The sequence below is a fragment of the Macrobrachium nipponense genome, chromosome 46, assembly GCF_015104395.2.
Source record: "Macrobrachium nipponense isolate FS-2020 chromosome 46, ASM1510439v2, whole genome shotgun sequence".
Classification (NCBI taxonomy): Eukaryota; Metazoa; Arthropoda; class Malacostraca; order Decapoda; family Palaemonidae; genus Macrobrachium; species Macrobrachium nipponense.
In genome coordinates this window covers 4,094,133-4,114,098 of record NC_061106.1, presented here as the reverse complement: position 1 = coordinate 4,114,098, position 19,966 = coordinate 4,094,133, and the positions used below count along the sequence as shown (strand labels likewise).

The following is a 19,966-nucleotide window of genomic DNA, read 5'->3' as shown; positions in this document are numbered from 1 at the left end:
ATAGTTTTCTTTGATTGAAAAGAGGGAAGCAAGCATTCCCGCAAAGTGTATGCTTTGATTTACTAGAAGAGGAGAGCAACGTTTTACGTATTTATCCAAATAAGTGCTTCACGATATAGAGGCTAATGTTTTGACTGCCCTCAAGGAAAGGGCATTGCGGGCGACCAAAACCGTCTGTTAGATCTTCCGTGCCCAAGAAGTTCGACCAGATTCGTTTCAGTAGCCATTCAGAGGAGGCTGGAAAGGCGACGACCTTCCGCTGTTGTTGCTCTGCGATCGTTTTTGGCCGGTCGGTTATAACTCTGAATATTACTGTCCGCAGTGGTACTGGAAGAACACAATATCCTTAACAAAATAAGTCCTTCAGACAAAGCAACCTTTCAAGCAATTACATTCATTCAAAAGTCGTCTTAAGGCGCTTATAATCTAAGTACACTTTCTTAAAGCACCTGTAAAGAGATTATATCAGAATCAATTTGCATATTTGAAGCTATTCTGTGTATAAAGGGATTGTAATGACAGGTCCGCGCCAGGTACAGTAAATCAATATCGTTGTTCTAATGTTAACATATAACCAATAATGACCCCATATATATTATATATATATAGATATATATATATATATCAGATATATATATATATATATAGATATTATATATATATATATATATATCAATATATACTATATATATATATATCTATATATATATATATATATATATATATATATATATATATATATATATATATATATATATGAATATATATATATATATATATAGTATATATATATATATATATATATCAACCTCCTTATGCCAACAGTCTCTACCTCATACAAAACAATTCTGCCTTTCCTCATTCAAGATTGTTTCATTTATGTTCCTTTATTCAGCATAGACAATACCCAATTTGTCGACTGTAACTGGATTTATCTATCATTATTCTAAGATATATTCAGTCATGAACCTCTCTCTCTCTCTCTCTCTCTCTCTCTCTCTCTCCTCTCTTTCTCTTTTTCTTCTCTATCTCTCTCTCTCTCTCTCAATGCATACATATATACGTATATATATTATATGTATGTATGTCTATATATACATGGAAATATATACATATATATATGTATATATTTCCATGTATATATAGACATACATACATACATATAGTATACATACGTATATATGTATGCACTGAGAGAAAGAAAGAGAGAGAGAGTTTCATGACTGAATATATCTTAGAATAATAATAGATAAATGCAGTTACAGTCGACAAATTGGGTATTCTCTTTGCTGAATAAAGGAACATAAATGAAACAATCTTGAATGAGCAAAGGCAGAATTGTTTGGTATGAGGTAGAGACTGTTGGTATAAGGTTGATCGAGAGGCTGAACAGCGGAAGGCTCCAGAAATGGACGGGGTAACAAGCCAGGTGATAATTGGTGGCAGTGTAGTTTAAGCGGCTCACCTTGGTATGGCAGGTATTGAGGATGATGGAAAGTTTCCAAATAGAGAATCAGAGGAATGCTTGATCCTTCCTTTATAAAATGGGAAAGTTAGCGGAGGCGATGGAGGGAATATTGGACATTATTACACTTGGTATACAAGGGATGGCGTATGTCAAATTTTTGATGCTAAAGAAAGAGAGCGGGAAAGCAATGTATAAAGACCAACCATGAGAATTCTGATTGTCAAGGTAATAGAAGAGGAGATCAACGTTTTACGTATTTTTCTAAATAATTGCTTCACGATATAGAGGCTGATGTTTTGACTTCCCTCAAGGAAAGGGCATTGCGTGCGACCAAAACCGCCTGTTAGATCTTCCATGCCCAAAGATCCGACCAGTTTCGTTGCAGTAGCCATTCAAAGGAAGCTGGATTGATTTGATTGATTGTAAGTTATCTGGCGCCGGAAAGGAAGCTGGAAAGGCGACCATCCGCTGTTGTTGCTCTTCGATCGTTGTTGGCCGGTTATTAAAATCATGTACTACGTATCCGGTAAAAAGTGTTCAGTTGAGTCTATATGAATGTATATATATACATATTTGCAAATAGATTCCTATGTTAAAACAGGATACGTCTCAGGTATAAAAAGTTCATTAAAACACACTGTTTTAAAAAACTAAGGACTATATTTCGGTTGACTCACTTCCACCCTTATAGAGCAGTGAATGACAGAAGGAGTTTCATTGGTGAAATATATAGAATACCTTAGCGATAATTTTCATTGATCTAGATTTCGAAAAAGGGGAACCGTTGTTGTCAAAGTGTGTGAAATGTTATGGTATGCAGGTATTGATGAAAGTCACTTCCTCTAAAAATTTTACTAAGGCTTCTTTGCAATCATGGCTTATTGTTTGATGATTTGAATTTTAGAAACTACGTCTCTAACAAATATGAATGGACAGTCTTGAGATTAATCTACAGAAAACCGTGGTTGAGAGATTCTTCCACGGTGAGCTGGTGGCCATCTTGATCGTAAAAGTGAAACATTCAGGTCTTTTGTTTTCTCATTTGATAGATATAAGGTCGGGTATTTCAAGATGCTTTCATTGTAGAGAGAGAGAGAGAGAGAGAGAGAGAGAGAGAGAGAGAGAGAGAGAGAGAGAATTATATAAATCTCCCCTTCAAATATACTTCATAAACGCATTTACTAAATCTGAGAGATGAGAGTGAGTTACATGATCATTTGCGATGTAATTTGGGACTATTAGCAAGTTTTTGCTCCTGTTACTGTCTCCATTAGCTCTAAAAGAGGTGCAGCCAGGTAAAGAATTCCTCACAGTGGTCGACACCTTCCGCGAGATCTTTCGAGTTTGGCAATCACACTGGTGCACGCAGGAAATTATAATATTTAACTTTTCAAACTTCTTTAGGCAAAAGAAGATCAAATGTTCTCTAAAACTATGCTGGCAAAACACAAAACAAAGCTGATCGTTATGAACATAGGTTTTCATGTGAGGAAACGTTAATGAAACCTGTAACAAAGGGTCATGGAATGGTTGTGGATAGAAAAAAGTGGTAAGATGCTGTGCAAGATTTATTATGCCCTGAAGCATCTGCGTGCATCACAAGCTTCCATCTTGAGCGTCCTAATACAGACCTCTCTCTCTCTCTCTCTCTCTCTCTCTCTCTCTCTCTCTCTCTCTCTCTCTCTCTCTCTCTCTCTCTCTCTCTGTCAGAAATGCTTTGCTCCATGAGTTGGATCTCATATAGTAAGCATGATGCCGGCGCTTCAAGTAAGGGAAAAGGCATGCATGGTATATACGTAGTCATACACACGGAACTTTATATTTGTTAGAATAGCGGACCTTTTCTTTGGGGAACCATTTGCATTTCCAGGCCAACGGTTGTCAGGGCGTGGCTTCAAAGTAAATATGCGTTTAATAAGGGAGGCATAGTTTACTAATGGAGCCTTAGTGAGTTCTAATAGTGAATACTATTTATCTTTATATGAAGAGGCCATTAAAAGTCAAAATGTGTCTCTGCTTGCCTACAAAATCTTTTGTAAATGCTCTGTCTGTTATCTTTAGTCACAAGTATTTAAGCATGCGTTTAAGACTATATACCATGCATTCCTTTTCCCTTACTTATATCGCAGCCATTATTATGCTTCTTTATGAGATCCAGCTTGTAGAGCAAAGCATTTCTGAGAGAGAAAAAGTGATGGGATTTTTATCTACCGTAATTAAATATATATGATATTATATATATATATATATATAGAGCATATATATATCTATAATATCTATATCTATAGCTATATATATATATAGATAGATATATAATATTATATATATTATATATTATATATATTATATATATATATTGTAATATATATAATAATATATCTATAAATATATATTTATATAGATCTATATAATATATATATATATATATATATATATATATATATATTAATATATCATATACCTATATATATATATATATATATATATATATATATATAATATATATTATATATATATATGCATGAGCTAACAAATATCCCTCAATAATCTAATTCGCTCTACCTCGGAATCAATATTTTCATATATGTTAACCGAAGGTTAACATATGAAAATATATTAAATCCTGAGGTAGAGCGAATCAGATATTAAGGGACATTTTTAACTTAAACGCGTATATATATGAATCAGGGTGATATGGTAAGACTCATATATATATATATATATATATATATATATATATATATATATATATATATATATATATATATATGTATATGCATACATATATCTATATATAACCATACATAATATATACATATTGGAGTATGGAGATATGGAGACGTTTCGCGTCTTCATATCTCCTTACTCCAATATGTTTATCTTGAGTAATTGCTCCTGTCTCCATACTTCTATATATATATATATTCTATATATATATATATATATATATAATATATATATATATATATATATATTTATTATATATATAATGTATTAATGTATGTATATATATAGACACATGTTAGGCAAGTATATTCATACACCACCAAGGAATGCACGAGACTAGGAAAAGAAAAAAAAAACATGTAAACTTGGTTCTTATCTTGGCTCCACTATAAGAGGATGCTAAAAATGCGGATTGATTCCCGTCGTGGAGTTAGCCACAAAACAGGTTGTAACTTCTATAATAACGAGTCTTCTTTATATATATATATATATATATATATATATATATATATATATATATATATATATATCGATTTATTTATTTAATTATTATGGCAGATGAAATTTACCTCACTATCGTAGGAATCAATGATTACTAGGAGAGGCCCAAACAATTTAAATGCGCTCTGTTAAATCTATTAGTGAATCTGTTGACTTAAAGAGTGAATTATGTAACTGAGAGTTAGTCGAATGTGTCTGCTTGACAAAAAAATGAGCTGACACCTCCTGGAGGTGCCCTCGCAGGGGACAAGAGGGCAAAACCTTCTCTGGATCACGCAAGAGTCTGACAACGTCAGCCTCGGCTGTATGTGGTAAACAAAGGACAACATACAAAGTACCGCACGTGAGTTCCTTTGACCGAATAAGTTGTGTTTTATGCGTGAGGAACACTTTAATATACGGTAATTTATCTCATGCGCAGCTCCAGATACTTCACTCTTTGTTGTGGATGATCCCAATTTTATCGAAATGTACCTAGTCAAACAAAACATTTACATACATGAAGAAGAGAATTTTTGTTGCAACATAAAAAGGAATAAATACTGGTGAAAGGGGCATTCGTTTGCTGTCTTGGGGGGCAGGTTTCTCTTTTCACTTGACTATTAAAGGGTGTCAATATATAAACAAGCAACAATGGCATACCGCTCTAGAGAACCGTGGAAGACACAAGAGTTAGTAACGACGGGTTTCAAACTAAAGTTCCCTTCGACCAACATAGCAAAAAGAAAAAAAAAAACCGATTTAGTGAACACAGTTTCCAGGGGTAGGAGACTTATTCCAGTGGACACAAAGCTCTGGAAGCTTTGACTAGGAAAATGTGAACTAAATTTAAACCGGTAGATATTTACGTTAGAATTTTTGCAACGACTTGCTTCACTCTTTTCCTATTGCAGTAGTCAGTAATTATTCAATACAAGTTTATTTATTTGCATTGTAAAATGTTAGAGGATTCAGCAGAATTTTTGAGTTATTAGAAGAACTTTTCAGTAGAAATTCTCTTCAAGGCCTTCAAGAAAGTCTACGAACATTTGTGTTGGGAATTGCTAAAATCTGACCAAGAGATGTTCTTCTCTTGAAGGCAGTGACGTGTTAGACAAGCACAACCAGTACCAAACATTCCTTCAAAAACTACGTAGAGTTCAAATAAGACAAAAAAGGCCTGCAACCTCCATTCTCAGCGGCGTTAACAAAATAAATACGAAGTAAGGCAGTTCGCTAAGGAGAATCGCTGCTCCATTACCTCCGCTCGCTCTCTCATCTGCTTCTATCGTATCAATTAACTTTCAAAATGTGCGCGGAAAAAACTCACTCAAGTAATCTTGAACGTTCCGGAGCTCCCTCCCACACAACAAAATTCTATTTTGTCGACAACTTTTTAAATATGCGGCGGCGCCGAGGGAGCTCATCTTGAGTTCTTGTCTCGTTGAAATTTGGACCAGATTTAAGTATTGGCGTCCGTGACTGATTGACCTCATCCCTCGCTTTTGGAGGATCTCACCTGGACCCAATGATCTCACTACCGTCCACTTTCAAAGAGGAATTTGAAAAAAGAATTTTCTCCCCTCCAGATGACGCTGCTCTCCAGTTCAGGGAAGGCGGTGCCGGCATTAGGGGTCGTCCTAGTCCTGGCTTCCTCAGTAATGGCAGCAATTCCTGGTCCTAATGGTAAGTTCACACGGTATTTGTGCGGGGATTTCCCTCCAGTCATCCCGTAATAAGAGTAATGATGATATTAATAATCATTGCGGCCGTGGTTGTTATTCTTGTGTTGAGAACATTGTCATTTTTTTGAGAGACGTAAAGAAGAGGAAAAAAGAATGAGATATATCTGTAATAATTCCGGTTTTAAGCGTGACAATTCCACCTCCCAAATGCTCATTTTCAGTAAGAATTCATAAGTGGTCTATAAAATTCTTGGATAATACAACATCAGATGTGTAAATATTTCAATTCAAGAAAAATGGTGGTTAAATATAATTACATTACTATAAAAAAAAACGTTCAAAATGACAAATGATTGGTCTTGAGTAACAAAGAGTTATAAAAAGTCCGCTACCCTCTAATGACAGCATTTTATGTTTCTTTCGTGACAGATCTTCGGTATCCTGATTACATAGTGAAGCCGCCTGTTAAGTGCACCCAAGAAGGATCGTTCCCTCATCCAAGAAACTGCAGCTGGTACTACAGGTAACACTTCCGTCCAGTCCGTCGTCCTTCCAAGGTCTCCTACTCTTTCTTTTGTCGGATATTATGACCTTAGAAAAATCTTTCATCGGGGCCACGCCTCTCATTTCCGAAGACTTAGCTTACGTAGTTACTCCACAAGAAGCATCAGTATCTAACTCAAGTTATTCTACTCATCTCCACCTGTAATCTAGTTTATTTGAGGTCTGAATAATGATATTGGCATAGGTTCTGCACCTCCAAGGCGGTATTAAAAGAGGAAGAAGATAACTTAGACGTTGTTCCCTGTAGCAGCAGCAGCAGGAGGGATGACGAGGCAACTCCGGCCGAATCGATTCGATTCTATCTTTGCGGTTCTCGCCTTCAACCTCGTAAATGCCCAAGACTGGAATTTATCTCACATCACTTTGCGCTGTAACTACCATTATCCTGTATTGTTCAAAGCTTCAATTATCGTTTCATAACTTAGAAGTAAGTTTGCGCAATTTCCGTTTGATGGTTTGAGTAAGGGCAGAGGTCAGGATGATTCTCAGGCGCATAATTCAATTCCGAGGCTGGGGGCTCCTCTGCCATTTATCTCGAGGATTAGCCTAATATTCTCTCATCAAGAAACATCACCAGAGGATCAATTTCCTCATCCGCTATTTGATTTTATTCTTCCTGTCAGCCAACAGAGACCTCGGCTGTTTATTGGTGAAATTAGAAACATCAATTTATTTCTTATCTCGTCGATAGTTTCGAGAGTTTAATCACTTTATGTTGGGATCGTTTTTATCCGCAAGAATGTCAGCTTACTCAAAGTCATGACTTGATCTGTACTGGACTTTGACAAACATCAAGTTGCGTGCTCTGTAACAATAGCTGCATTAAAGCGAAGGTTCGGTCTTCAATCTTGGCCAGCCCCCATTTATTATACCTGTCACCCGCCGTCTGGAACCTGCTCGATTATTCACCCTGGGATCTTTTGACCGCTAGTTCTTCAACGGCTCCTCTGACAGACAGTCAGAGGCAAGCCAAAAATACACAGAACAAAAGTTAAGTTGTGCATAGTAAGCGCAGATATATTTTCTCAAAATTTATATTGATGTTAAATTCGTAGAAACTGCTTGGTCAAATTTCCATTAAAATCTTCATATAACTTTTCATTACTTTTGCTAACAAGATAATCAAACAGGTGGCCAGTAATGAAGAAGACACAAAAGCAGAACAAAAAACATAACCCTCGTAATGGAGGAAATACACACACATATATTGTATGTATGTATGTATGTATATTCAATATACATACATACTATATTGCATACAGACACATATGTACTTTTAGATTATACAGACGTTACAGCATTCTGAACTTTTCTATATTTAATTATAACTACCTGTAACTTCCATATTCGTTTCAAGAGGGAGGGGGCGGGAGAGCGGGAGATAATGAAAGGTTCATCGTGGTCTCTGTGGAGCCGTAATGAGAAATCTATGAGTGGAGCATGACAAGACGAATGATGCTTGGTGAGCTGTAGCGGTATATCTAATGAAAGCAAAAAGATTGTTTGAATTGCCCATTATACCACGAGAGAAGATCGCGAAGAATCACGAAAGAGGAGGAATTAGGAAGGCAGAGAGGATGTGAGATGGGGAGAGGAAACTTGAAGAAAATTAGGCGTGAATCTGAGCGGTACCTTTAGGTAGAAAAGAAGTGGTAAGACCTCGAAGTCAGTGCGGGAGGATGGGCAATAAAAAATGAATGTTAGAAAGAATCAAATACCATTCAGGTAGATAGATTCTGTCCGAAGAGCTTGCAGTCTTGCATCAGTGGAGTGAGTGAAAAGTTAAGATTTGTCAGCGTCTGCAAATAATCGTGTTAAGTACTGATAATAAAGAGACTCAACAGACGCTAATGAAGGAGGTCGAAATTGTATGTAGACTGGAAATTTATAAATAAATGTTACCAAGAGTGAATTTATAAGGGTGAATGTAGACCAGGCAGATGGAGCTCAGGATTTTAGCTTGTATGTTAAAGAACTGGACGTAGATGATAATGGGGGTATTTTTGGTTATGTTCATATGATAAGAGGAGTGAATCATAGAATAGACAGAGAAATAAAAGTATCAGGAACTCTGCAAAAGCTTTTCAAAGTAAGAAGACGAACCAGAGAATAAGGACGAGAATGGACAGCTCTCCTTTGAGAGATGAAAAAAGGATGTTGAGCAGCATTCAAAGACAAAATGGTCGAGTCGAATTCTTTGCAGAGTTTATGCAGAGTGCGACGGGTTGCAAGATGAAAAGGCAGAGCCTAGACCATATGGTAAACGGGCTTAGTTTTGATGTGATATGCATCAGGGTGTTGTGAAGTTGTCTGGTCAGGTGGATGGATTGATCCAAAGAGGATAATCGTAAGTCTCAAGAGGCAGGACGTCAGAGAATGAGAACTTGTCGGTCAGATGGCTTGGAAGAGGTTATGGAACAGAAACGAATTTTAATGTCCGGGAAAAATGAGTGCCCAAGGTAGGAATGAATGATACACTTCTTGAAGCGGTCGACGCTTGATGCGACTGTAAATATTGACTTGCTATTATGAGAAACAGTATATATATATATATATATGATTATATATAAATATATATATATATATATATCTATATATATATATATCTATATATATATATATATATATAGATATATATATATAGTATATATATATATATATATATATATATATTTATATATATATATATCATATCTATATATATATATATAGATATATATATATATATATAATATATTAATATGTGTGTGTGTGTGTATGTGTGTGTGTGTGCATGTATATGTACATATACATTTGTGAGTGTTGTTGTGCATACTAGAGATGTATCGGATATCCACACCCGCCAATTATCCACATATTTTTATAAACCTGCATCCGCATTGACAATTTCTTCAACATCCACATCCACATCTACATCCGCATTAGCATTACAAGCAACACCTGCATCCGCATCCGCAATTTGAGAATGCGGATATGCGGATATCACCCCCTCCTCAATGTTTGATAGTTCATACTCGTAAATTTTAGCTAAAAGTAAATTTTGTTTTCTGTTTCTTGCTAAAGAATGGCTTTCACTTTTGTTACCCTTATCATACAATGAGCATGAAATAACCTTGTGCCAAGACAGCTATAACGTTCATGTATCGCTGTTGCCATTTATATGTTCACATGAAATTATGCACAAACACATACATGAGTATCACTTATGTTTCTACTTTCATTTGGTACAGATTTTGAATTATATTGCTGAAAATCGTCTTTAACGATTAAATATATCTAAATTATTCCACTTTACAAAGTATCTGCATCCACATCCACATCCGCGGGGGTATGGTCATCAAATATCCGTATCTGCATCCGCATCCGCAAATCCCATTTTCAGACATCCATTACATCTCTAGGTCCGTGTGTGTGTGTGTGTGTGCATACATTTTAACTGAAGCATGTGGAAATTGTTACAGGTCCCAACCTTTATAAGTATTCTACAGCTGTACGGAACGCTTGGAATATAATAAAGTAGTTATGCTTATAAAATTTTCTTCCCTGTCTCGACAAGAGTCCTAATATTTGCAGAATGGTTTCCAGTTGCTGTATCGTCCCTATTCCTTGCTATTTTTGGAAAACAAAAGCTGATTCAAGTTTGAATAACATTCCAGGAGAGTTAATTAACAGCAAAGGCTTTCCATTATCCCCCAGGTGCGTCGACCGTATGAGCGTTGGGTATTTCTGGACGTACCACTTCGAGTGTGAACCAGGCACCGTTTTTTCAGACGAGCTGGACCAGTGCGTCCATCCTTTCGACGCACCTTATTCTTGCAAATCAACACCAGTAACGACAGCACCTCCCATGCCTTGTACAGGTGTCCCTGGCACTTGCAAAACCTACGACATTTGCGTACCGACCAAGACAAAGAAGACGATGTGCACTGAAATTCACTGCCCGCTAAGAACCCCGAACCTCAGCTGCGGCGATGGCTACGCTTTCGACATGGATCGCCAGGAATGCGCAAAAATTCCTACAGGTAGGGAACCCTTGGCCACCCTTTTCGCATAGCCAATAGTAGAATCTGAATTCCAACATACACGCAAAGATCGTTCACGCAACTTCCAAACCTATTAGAAATACTCTTTCGGGTAGATTAGTGAATCAGACCACAACATTCTCGTAGTTTATAGTCCGTTTTCGCTCACATTTATTGTATTTTGAAAATACTAGAAAATTGTTGCCTCGAAATCCAAGGCATACGACATGCCTCTATATATATATATTATATATATATATATATATATATATATATATATATATATATATAATATATATATATATATATATATATAACACTCAGGAGTCCCAGGTAGACAGCAGTCTAAGAAGCATGCTTTATTTATTCGAGAAACATTTCATGTTGCTTCAACACATATCAGTCTGCAATAATTAAAATTTTACGTTTCTCAAATAAATAAAGCATGCTTCTTAGACTGCTGTCTTCCTGGGACTCCTGAATGTTTTATCAACGATATTCCTGGTGTATTATAAATATTATATATATAATATATATACTATATATATATATATATATATATAGATATATATATATATATATATATATATATATATATATATCTATATAGTCAGGTCTATAGGAGATGTTTGACCAGAGAAACCAATGTATTTTTAATTTTTCTAATTATGTACTGTCCAAAAGGGAAGAATTCTTACTGTCTTTCGGGCTTGATTTTTGTTTACCGTCCTATAGACCTGACTATGCCAGATTTTATTTCCCTTTGGAGGTGCTGTTTCAAAGACTTATTAATTTGGATATGCAAAAAAACTTGAGTAATTTACAACAAAAAATGGCTGCTCTTATACATAAGACTTATTCACAATTAAAGGTTACGTGGACTCCGTTTTTTAAAAAAGATGATTTGAAACTTTTGCTTTCACTTAGGAAACGTGAGGACCTAGTGATCTGCAAGCCAGACAAGGGCAAAGGAGTTGTATTATTGAATAAGAATGTTTATGTCAATAAGATTGAAGACATACTGTCGGACACTTCTAAGTTTGTAGCTCACGGTGATCCTAACTTTTTAGATATTTATAAACGAGAGGATCGTATTAACAGGTTTTTAAGGAAATTAAAAACTGACAACATTATTGATGATAAAACCTACCAAAAGCTGTATGTAACCGGTTCTTCTTTCAGTATTTTGTATGGGCTACCAAAAATTCATAAAGATGGAATTCCTATAAGACCTATTATGGCAGCGTATAATAGCCCTTCTTTTTCTATTTCGAAATATTTGGTTTCTCTCCTTAACGAGTATACCTCAAGTCATTTTATTTTGAAAAATGGTTATGAATTTCAAAACCAAATCATTAGTCAAGATGGTGACCTGTATATGTCGAGCTTTGATGTTGAGTCTTTATTTACGAATGTTCCCTTAAACGAGACTATAGAGATTATTTTAAACAAGGTTTTTCCAGATGGCAATTTTACTTTTTCATGGTTTTACTAGGTCTCTTTTAAACAACTTCTAGAACTTGCTGTGCAAGATTCTATGTTTATTTTTAATAAAAAATTGTATTCTCAGGTAGATGGTGTTGCTATGGGTTCTCCATTAGGACCTTTATTTGCAAATTTTTTTATGTCTTTTTTAGAACAAAATTTTTTAGATTGTTGTCCGTCGTCTTTTAAACCATTGTTTTACAGAAGGTATGTAGACGATACCTTTGTTCTTTTTAAGTACCAGTGGCAGGCCACCCAGTTTTTAGATTTTATTACTCAGCAACACCCTAACATTAATTTTACTATGGAATTAGAAAAAGATAATTGTTTACCGTTTTTAGATGTTTTAATCACGAGAGTTAGTTCTGTTTTTACTACTGCCGTTTATAGAAAGAAAACTTATACAGGTCTTGCAAATAATTTCTACAGTGCTTGCCAAACCAGTTTTAAATTGAATACCATCTATACTTTAGTGCATAAGGCTCTTAGATACTCTTCCAGTTGGGCCATATTTCATAAGGAGATTGAATTTTTAACTACTTTTTTTCAACAAAATTCATTTCCCAAGGATCTAGTTTTTAGAATCATCAACAAACTTTTAACTGATTATTTTCATCCTGCCACACCGGTTTTTTTAATGTTCCGAAAAAAAACTTATGTATGCTTCAATCCCTTATATTTTTAACTCCAAATTTTCGCATAAACTGAAACGAATTATTGAAACCGAATACCGTGTATTAATTTAAAATTAATATCAAACAATCCCAGTAAAATTGGCTCCTTGTTTGGCTTCAAGGACCATCTGCAGCCCTTCATGAGATCCAATGTGGTCTATAAGTTTACATGCCCAGGATGTCCTGGTACGTATATTGGATCGACGAAGAGGTTGTTGCAGATGCGTTATTATAGTCACTTAGGGTTGAGTTTTAGAACGGGACAAAGATTGAGCAGACCAGAACATTCAAATATAAAAAATCATGCTATCAATTGTAAAATTGAGGTTAAGAAGCAGCACTTCTCCATATTAGCGTATTCTAAGGATGCAGATTATCTGACGACCTTAGAGTCATTATATATTAAAAGACTCGTTCCATCGTTAAAACGGTGGCTGCTCCTCTGCTCAACTATATCTGGCATAGTCGTCTTTGGAGGTTGTTGTTCCCTCTTTTGTCATTCTATCTTCTTCCTCTGTACCTGAAGGTTGGTGTAACACCAGTTGTTTTTACTTTGCTTCTTACTTTTAGTCTTTTAATGTTTTTAATTGTCATTTTAAGAATCCTGTGTATTTTTATTATTTTTAATGTTATTATTTTTGTCATTTTTCAGACTGATGATGCACATAGTCATGTGCGAAGCGTTTCTCTATGAATAAATCTTTTAAACATCTATATATATATATATATATTAATTATATATATATATATATATATATATATATATATATTGTGTGCGTGTGTGTGTGAGAAGGAAATGACTTTCATACATATAATCAGACTATTGGTTAAGTTGTGTAAGAACGAGCAATGAAAACAAGGGGAAAATAAATAAATGTAGAGAAAAAAATGACTAAACCAAAATAGTGGATTTTCCGTCAATTAATAACCATAATATTAAAATGTAAGACAAAGAGTCTACTTCCATGATAATACAGAGGGGCTGTATATTTTACAGACATAAAAAAAAACTTGTGCCCAATGTAATATGAATTCGGACTGAAACCTCTTGCATTTTCCTGTTTTGTACGTGGCACTACATTGGCTGACTCTGGTTCCTGTGAGGGAATACTTGAGGTAGTGATGTGCAATCGTTTGTATTTTGAAACAATGTCGTCAACGGAACCAGGCTCTGACCTTCGTGAAATTAAATCAATTCTACGTTTCTCATACATTTGGGAAAAGCAATGACGGTCATCCTCTTTAAGGGGAACCGCCACAACATGAAAACTTTAATCTCGTTTCAAGTCCTACGAGCACTCTAGAACTCAGTCACGCTAAGGCAAAAAAAAAAAACAGCGATGGACTGAGGGTCGCATTTTAAGAGGCTGTAACATCTCAATTTCCTCACAGATTTTGGATGTACTTGTTAGTACAAAGCCTTGAGCCCAAATGATGAAGCCCAGATCCAGATATCGGCGGCAAGATTTGAACCCACACGCGATAGTCCGGGGACTCTGGTGCGGGTGAAGTTCGCATAACCACTCGACGGGCGTCGAAGCCTCTTCGTCACTCTCTTCATTTGGGTTTAATGCTTTTTAATTTGCAAGCGTATCCAAAAACAGCAAGGAACCCGAGATTTCAATATGACATTGTACTTATGAAAAATATAAATATCTGGTAAAAAAGTGACTACATACATACGTAAACAGATACACACATACATACGTTCACACATACGTATATCTGTATACATATACCGCGTGTATATATATATATATATATATATATATATATATATATACACACATAAGTGTATGCGCTTTATTTCTGTTCATATCTAAGCTTTCAAGCTTTCCTTATTTGCAAGAACCTTTTAGCTGTATTTGCTTATATGTATCGTTTCTCTAACAGATGCTGAGCTTTGTCGTGTGTTGACGTGCGAGGGCGTCCCAGAAACCTGCCAAACTTTGGAGGTGTGCCGCCCGAAGAAGGAGGAGAGGCTCATGTGCAAGGAAATCAGGTGTCCTCTACGAGATCCCAACCTGTCCTGTGGTGAAGATTACCTCTTCGACATGAAGACCCAAAAATGCGCTAAACCACCCAATAGTAAGTTAGAAGTCACGTTCTTGGCTGTGGAAAATCGTAGTTCAGCAAACGAAATAATGATGAGCAATGCATAACTCCTTTCCGAGGGCAGTAGCGAAACGATTGATTTTTCTTTCCAGGCCTGGATCTCTGCGGCGCTGAGAACCTTTCTTTAGTAGACGTGGGCCTTTTACCTTGTTCTTTCAACGGCCAAATCCCAAAAGCTGACTTTGTAAAAAGGAGATTCTGCAAGGACATACCTCTTTGTGACGGCAGTATCTATAAGGTAAGGAACCCGCCCTGGATTGCAAAGCTATCACAATGCAGGTCGTCTTTCGATTGGTTAGATATTTATGAATAACTGAGCCTTTAGATCTTGAAAGTACTCTGAAAGAGTTATAACACGTTATCCTCACCTAGAGAGCAGGATCATTTCTTCTCATTTTCAATATATCATTGCAAAAACATGGAACGGTTGCTACATAACCTTTACGTTGTCTGTTTGCAGGGGAAGACAGAGGTTTGCGAAGGCTATTACGAGTGCGAAAAGACTGCCCAGGGCTGGAAGGCTCACCAAAGATCGTGTCCAGCTCCGCTACTCTTTAGCTTTGCTCAGGGCAAATGCGTCGTGCCTCCTACAGGTAAGCCAAGTGACTGTTTAGCGTTCACTCTCAGTTACGAACGTCGTAAATGAGTTGGGGAGAACAAGAGGAGAGTTTAACATTATTGCGCTGTCTGTCATATGAAAATGTTGAAGAAACAAACGCCGAGGTGTCAATATTTTTACTAATTTTTGTAAACAAACAAACTTAAACTAATTGACTGAAATTATTCTAACACAAATGACCTAATGTTCACTGAGAATTTCTTCAAGGAAATCTTTGCAACTACCCTTATTGCGCATGAATACTCAAAACTACTGATTAAGCTGTAATTAAACAAACACTCAGATTATATATATATATATATATATATATATATATATATATATATATATATGTATGTATATATATATACATATATATATATATATATATACTATATATATACATATATATATATATATATATATATATATGTATATTTATATCTGCATATATATAAATGGATGTACGTATGTGCCACCTACACTTTGACAGGCATTGAGCAATTTCAACCATACTTGGAATACATTTAACTTAGTATCTGGGAAAGAATACTATGGGGGTAAGACATCTCTGGCACCATAGTTTTCGAGGTTGCTGAAATTAATATTGACATTTATTCTTACTAATGATTAATTCTTATCGTTTAGTCTTTGGCTTAGGCCCTTTGGACGGGACAAATTGCAGAACTTTATTGAGCAAGGTTTCGCTAATAGCTTTCTTTAACTTTTTTATATTCTATTTTGATTTTGTATTAGGAAAACCATGTAAAAAAAACTTTTCATTTACTCTAAAAATTGTAAGATTTTTGGTTTATGTAAATCAGCATTCAACAGGTATTTTGTTTGTCACATGCACAAGTTTGAGAGAGAGAGAGAGAGAGAGAGAGAGAGAGATTTAACAGACAATTGTATCAGTTCTTCCTGCTGAGTTTAAGCCGAGACCCAGATGATAAGTGTTTAATTGGATAGGTTTCATTGATTTTAAAGGAGGATTCAGCCAAAGCAGGTGACATCAAAAGGTTTAAAAAGCTGCTTCCTCGATCCCCTTGATATCCAGATTCAAAGTTTGCTGCAACTTTTCCTGAAAAATAGTTTCATTTTCTACCTCCTGCATAACTGCGGCACCATTCGTAGCTTCAGCTTCTGAGTTGTAGAGATCAGCAGATTTGCCTTTTATTGCCTGGAAAACTACTATAGTAGGTTCACATCAACCGTGCATTTGATGTCTAGGCCAGTCCCTTACGACGCTCCTGATTGGATGTTGATAAGCCAATCACAGAGCTGAAACTCTCAGTCACTCTCGAGAGTTCACATAGGTAGGAAGTATGTTCCACCTCTCCTGAAAGACGTATACCTCAGGAAAGGTGGAACATAGATCCTACCAATGTGAACTTTCTCGAGAGAGACTGAGAGTTTGCAGCCCTGTGATTGGCTTATCAACAGCCAATCAGGAGCGTCGTAAGGGACTGGCCTAGCATCAAATGCACGGCTGATGTGAATCTACTATAGTAGGTACTAATAAAAAGAAAACGAGAAAAAACGCGCCAAAGTTTCTTCGGAGCAGTCGATTTTTCTGTACAGAGTATAATGTTGTATGAAACTCTCAGCCACAGCCCATGAAACTTTCTGCCACGGTCCGGTGGTGGCCTGTGTTGTTGGCACCTATAGCGGTGCCAGGCGCACGATCATGGCTAAGTTTAACCATAAATAAAATTACAACTACTGAGGCTAGAGGGCTGCAATTTGGTATGTTTGATGATTGGAGGGTGGATGATCAACTCGCAGCCCTCTAGCCACAGCAGTTTTTAAGATCTGAGGGCGGACAGAAAAAGTGCGGACGGACAGACAAACAGCCATCTTAATAGTTTTCTTTTAAAGGAAACTAAAAATGACTTGAAATGACACCAGACTTCTACGAGTAACGTCATAAAAATAGTTAATAAAAGCAAATCCTACCCAAAACTTAGTCTTTCGTCGCCTCCCTCCAAGCTCGACCTGATTCTCATGTTCTAATCTTGTTTGGGGAACTTGCGTCCTTTTTTCTTTTGGGCATAGAAAGTGATTTGAATCATATTTGCTGCACCAGCATTCGCATTTCAGACAGGGATGTTTCTACACGCAACTCATTTTTATTTATTTCCATGATAGCTCTGATTAGCAGTGTATTTTATTCTTCTTTTTCAGAGAAAGAACGGTGCTGAAAACCCTCCCGAGAAGGCGATCTCCCAGATGAGAAAATCGGATCTCTTCGGAAAACCTGATTCCGACCAAAACTGAGAGGAGACACAGATGAAAATTCCCTCGAAATGTGAAGGTTTTCCTGGAGATCAGAGTATCATTGGCTTTATTGTTGTGTTGTTATTGTTGTTTTTATTGTTATTGTTGTTAAAACCACTTTGTAAAAGATTTAAGCATTTGATTTCATCATCTGGAAATATAATTTCAATTGATTATGTACAGAAATCCAATCATATTTTCCAATATATCATTTTGGAAAAATACCTCCGAAATGATTAGTCTTATGTAGAAGTAACCATTAGCTCTCTTGGCTAGATAAAAATGGCTGATTCGTAGGACGTTGTAAATGATTCATTTCATAAATAGGATATAGGGACATCCTATACAATACCAGGTCAAACTTGGGCATTCTGATTATCAACATAATTAAGATACTGGACATACACAATACCAAATCAAATTTGGGCATTATATAATTTTAAGGATAGCTTGTATTCTTAAGTGACATGTGGCAAACATTGAACATTTCTGCTCGTTTATTTCTCTTTATCAGCATTTTTATCTTTTTGGTCTAAATGTACGAATCAATCTCCGCGCAAACTCGTTATCGTCTGCTTAGTTGCTTTCATTTGTACAGAGTGAAAAACGTGACAAAACTTTCGATTCTCGTAAGTTCTTATTTCCTCCAGCCAGGATGTTTTGTTCTTTCTCTCTAAGCGGGATTGTGTGACGACTAATGACAGAGCTTTTACGAAATAAAGTGAACAATTAATTAGACTTTAATGGGGATGCAAAACTAAGTCTACAGCCATGATTTTGCTATGACTTCATTTATCGTTACTGTTGCTGATATGTATTCAAAAAAAAGACAACAGATTTTTGCTGTTTGTCAACGAAAACAGTTAATAAGGCAGAGCATTTGAGTAACTGTGCCAGTCTTGATCCTCTGTTCTTGACAGAAAACGTGAATGAAGAAGCGTGTGTGGGTATGTGTGCTAATCACAAGGCTTGTTAATTCGTAAAGGTTGAACTTTGGTGGTTGAAGAGCAGTTGCTTGGCTCAGATGCGCAATTTCTGATTGTGCTTCTTGTTTCTCTTGTAAAGAGTCCTGGCTTCTTTTCATAGGCCATTCCCTGACAAGATGTATAAAACCAAATACGTTGTAGATTAGAAAGACTTCGGTGGATTCTTTCTGTCCTTTCAAGCAGGACTTTTGTTTTCATGTGAAAAGCATTACACGCTTAATACCCGACCAGCGTGATTCCCGTTACCTGAAGAGCATTTCCTCCAATTTTGTCAATATGAAAGTGGTTATCATTTCGATTCTGATGAAAAGTCATCTGTGTGATAATGAAAATGTTACTATAGTGTTTTAAATTATAATGACCTATGTAGATTTATTTATGTACGTATATCAAAATAATATATAGGGGTATACCAATGAGTTAATCTTAATTCGTCCATCATAGATATTTCAGATACTTGTCAGAATCAAGTCTGACCTTTTCCACTAAGATAGATCCACGATAAAGACAATGCGTTATAGGATACTATTTGGTCATGATTAATAAATGCTTATTTGCTCAAAAGTTTGTTTCATTTGAACCTCGCCACTTGGTCTGGTCCTCAGAGAACTTGGAGAAATAGATTTCTGAACATGAAAATGGTTGATGATTATGATTTGTAGAGAAATTTTCAGAAGCTGATAAAACAAGTACTTACAAGCAGTCAAATAGTGAATATTGCACTGACAAAGAAACTGTGCTCCATATTCCTCAACAATAAAAATGAAGTACCTCATCCTGCAGCTTTATGTAACCTGAATTAAGTGTTAAATATGTAAGTAAGTAATAATTACTTTAAAGTTTATCTTGGAAATTTGTGTAGCTTCAAGTGCACACAGTCGAGGA

At 35.9% G+C, this 19,966-nt stretch overlaps 1 protein-coding gene across 1 annotated transcript in view; it reads left to right on the top strand.

Annotated features, from left to right (window-relative positions):
• LOC135214733 (uncharacterized) overlaps positions 1 to 19,645 on the top strand; it is a 36,018-nt gene extending 16,373 nt beyond the window's left edge. The window contains exons 2-8 of the mRNA XM_064249073.1: positions 6,265 to 6,361; positions 6,790 to 6,883; positions 10,621 to 10,946; positions 14,999 to 15,193; positions 15,313 to 15,458; positions 15,681 to 15,813; positions 18,003 to 19,645. Coding sequence (XP_064105143.1) covers positions 6,265 to 6,361; positions 6,790 to 6,883; positions 10,621 to 10,946; positions 14,999 to 15,193; positions 15,313 to 15,458; positions 15,681 to 15,813; positions 18,003 to 18,019 — 1,008 coding nt within the window. The 3' untranslated portion in view covers positions 18,020 to 19,645. The remainder of the gene's footprint in view (positions 1 to 6,264; positions 6,362 to 6,789; positions 6,884 to 10,620; positions 10,947 to 14,998; positions 15,194 to 15,312; positions 15,459 to 15,680; positions 15,814 to 18,002) is intronic.
• Positions 19,646 to 19,966: the final 321 nt, after the last annotated feature.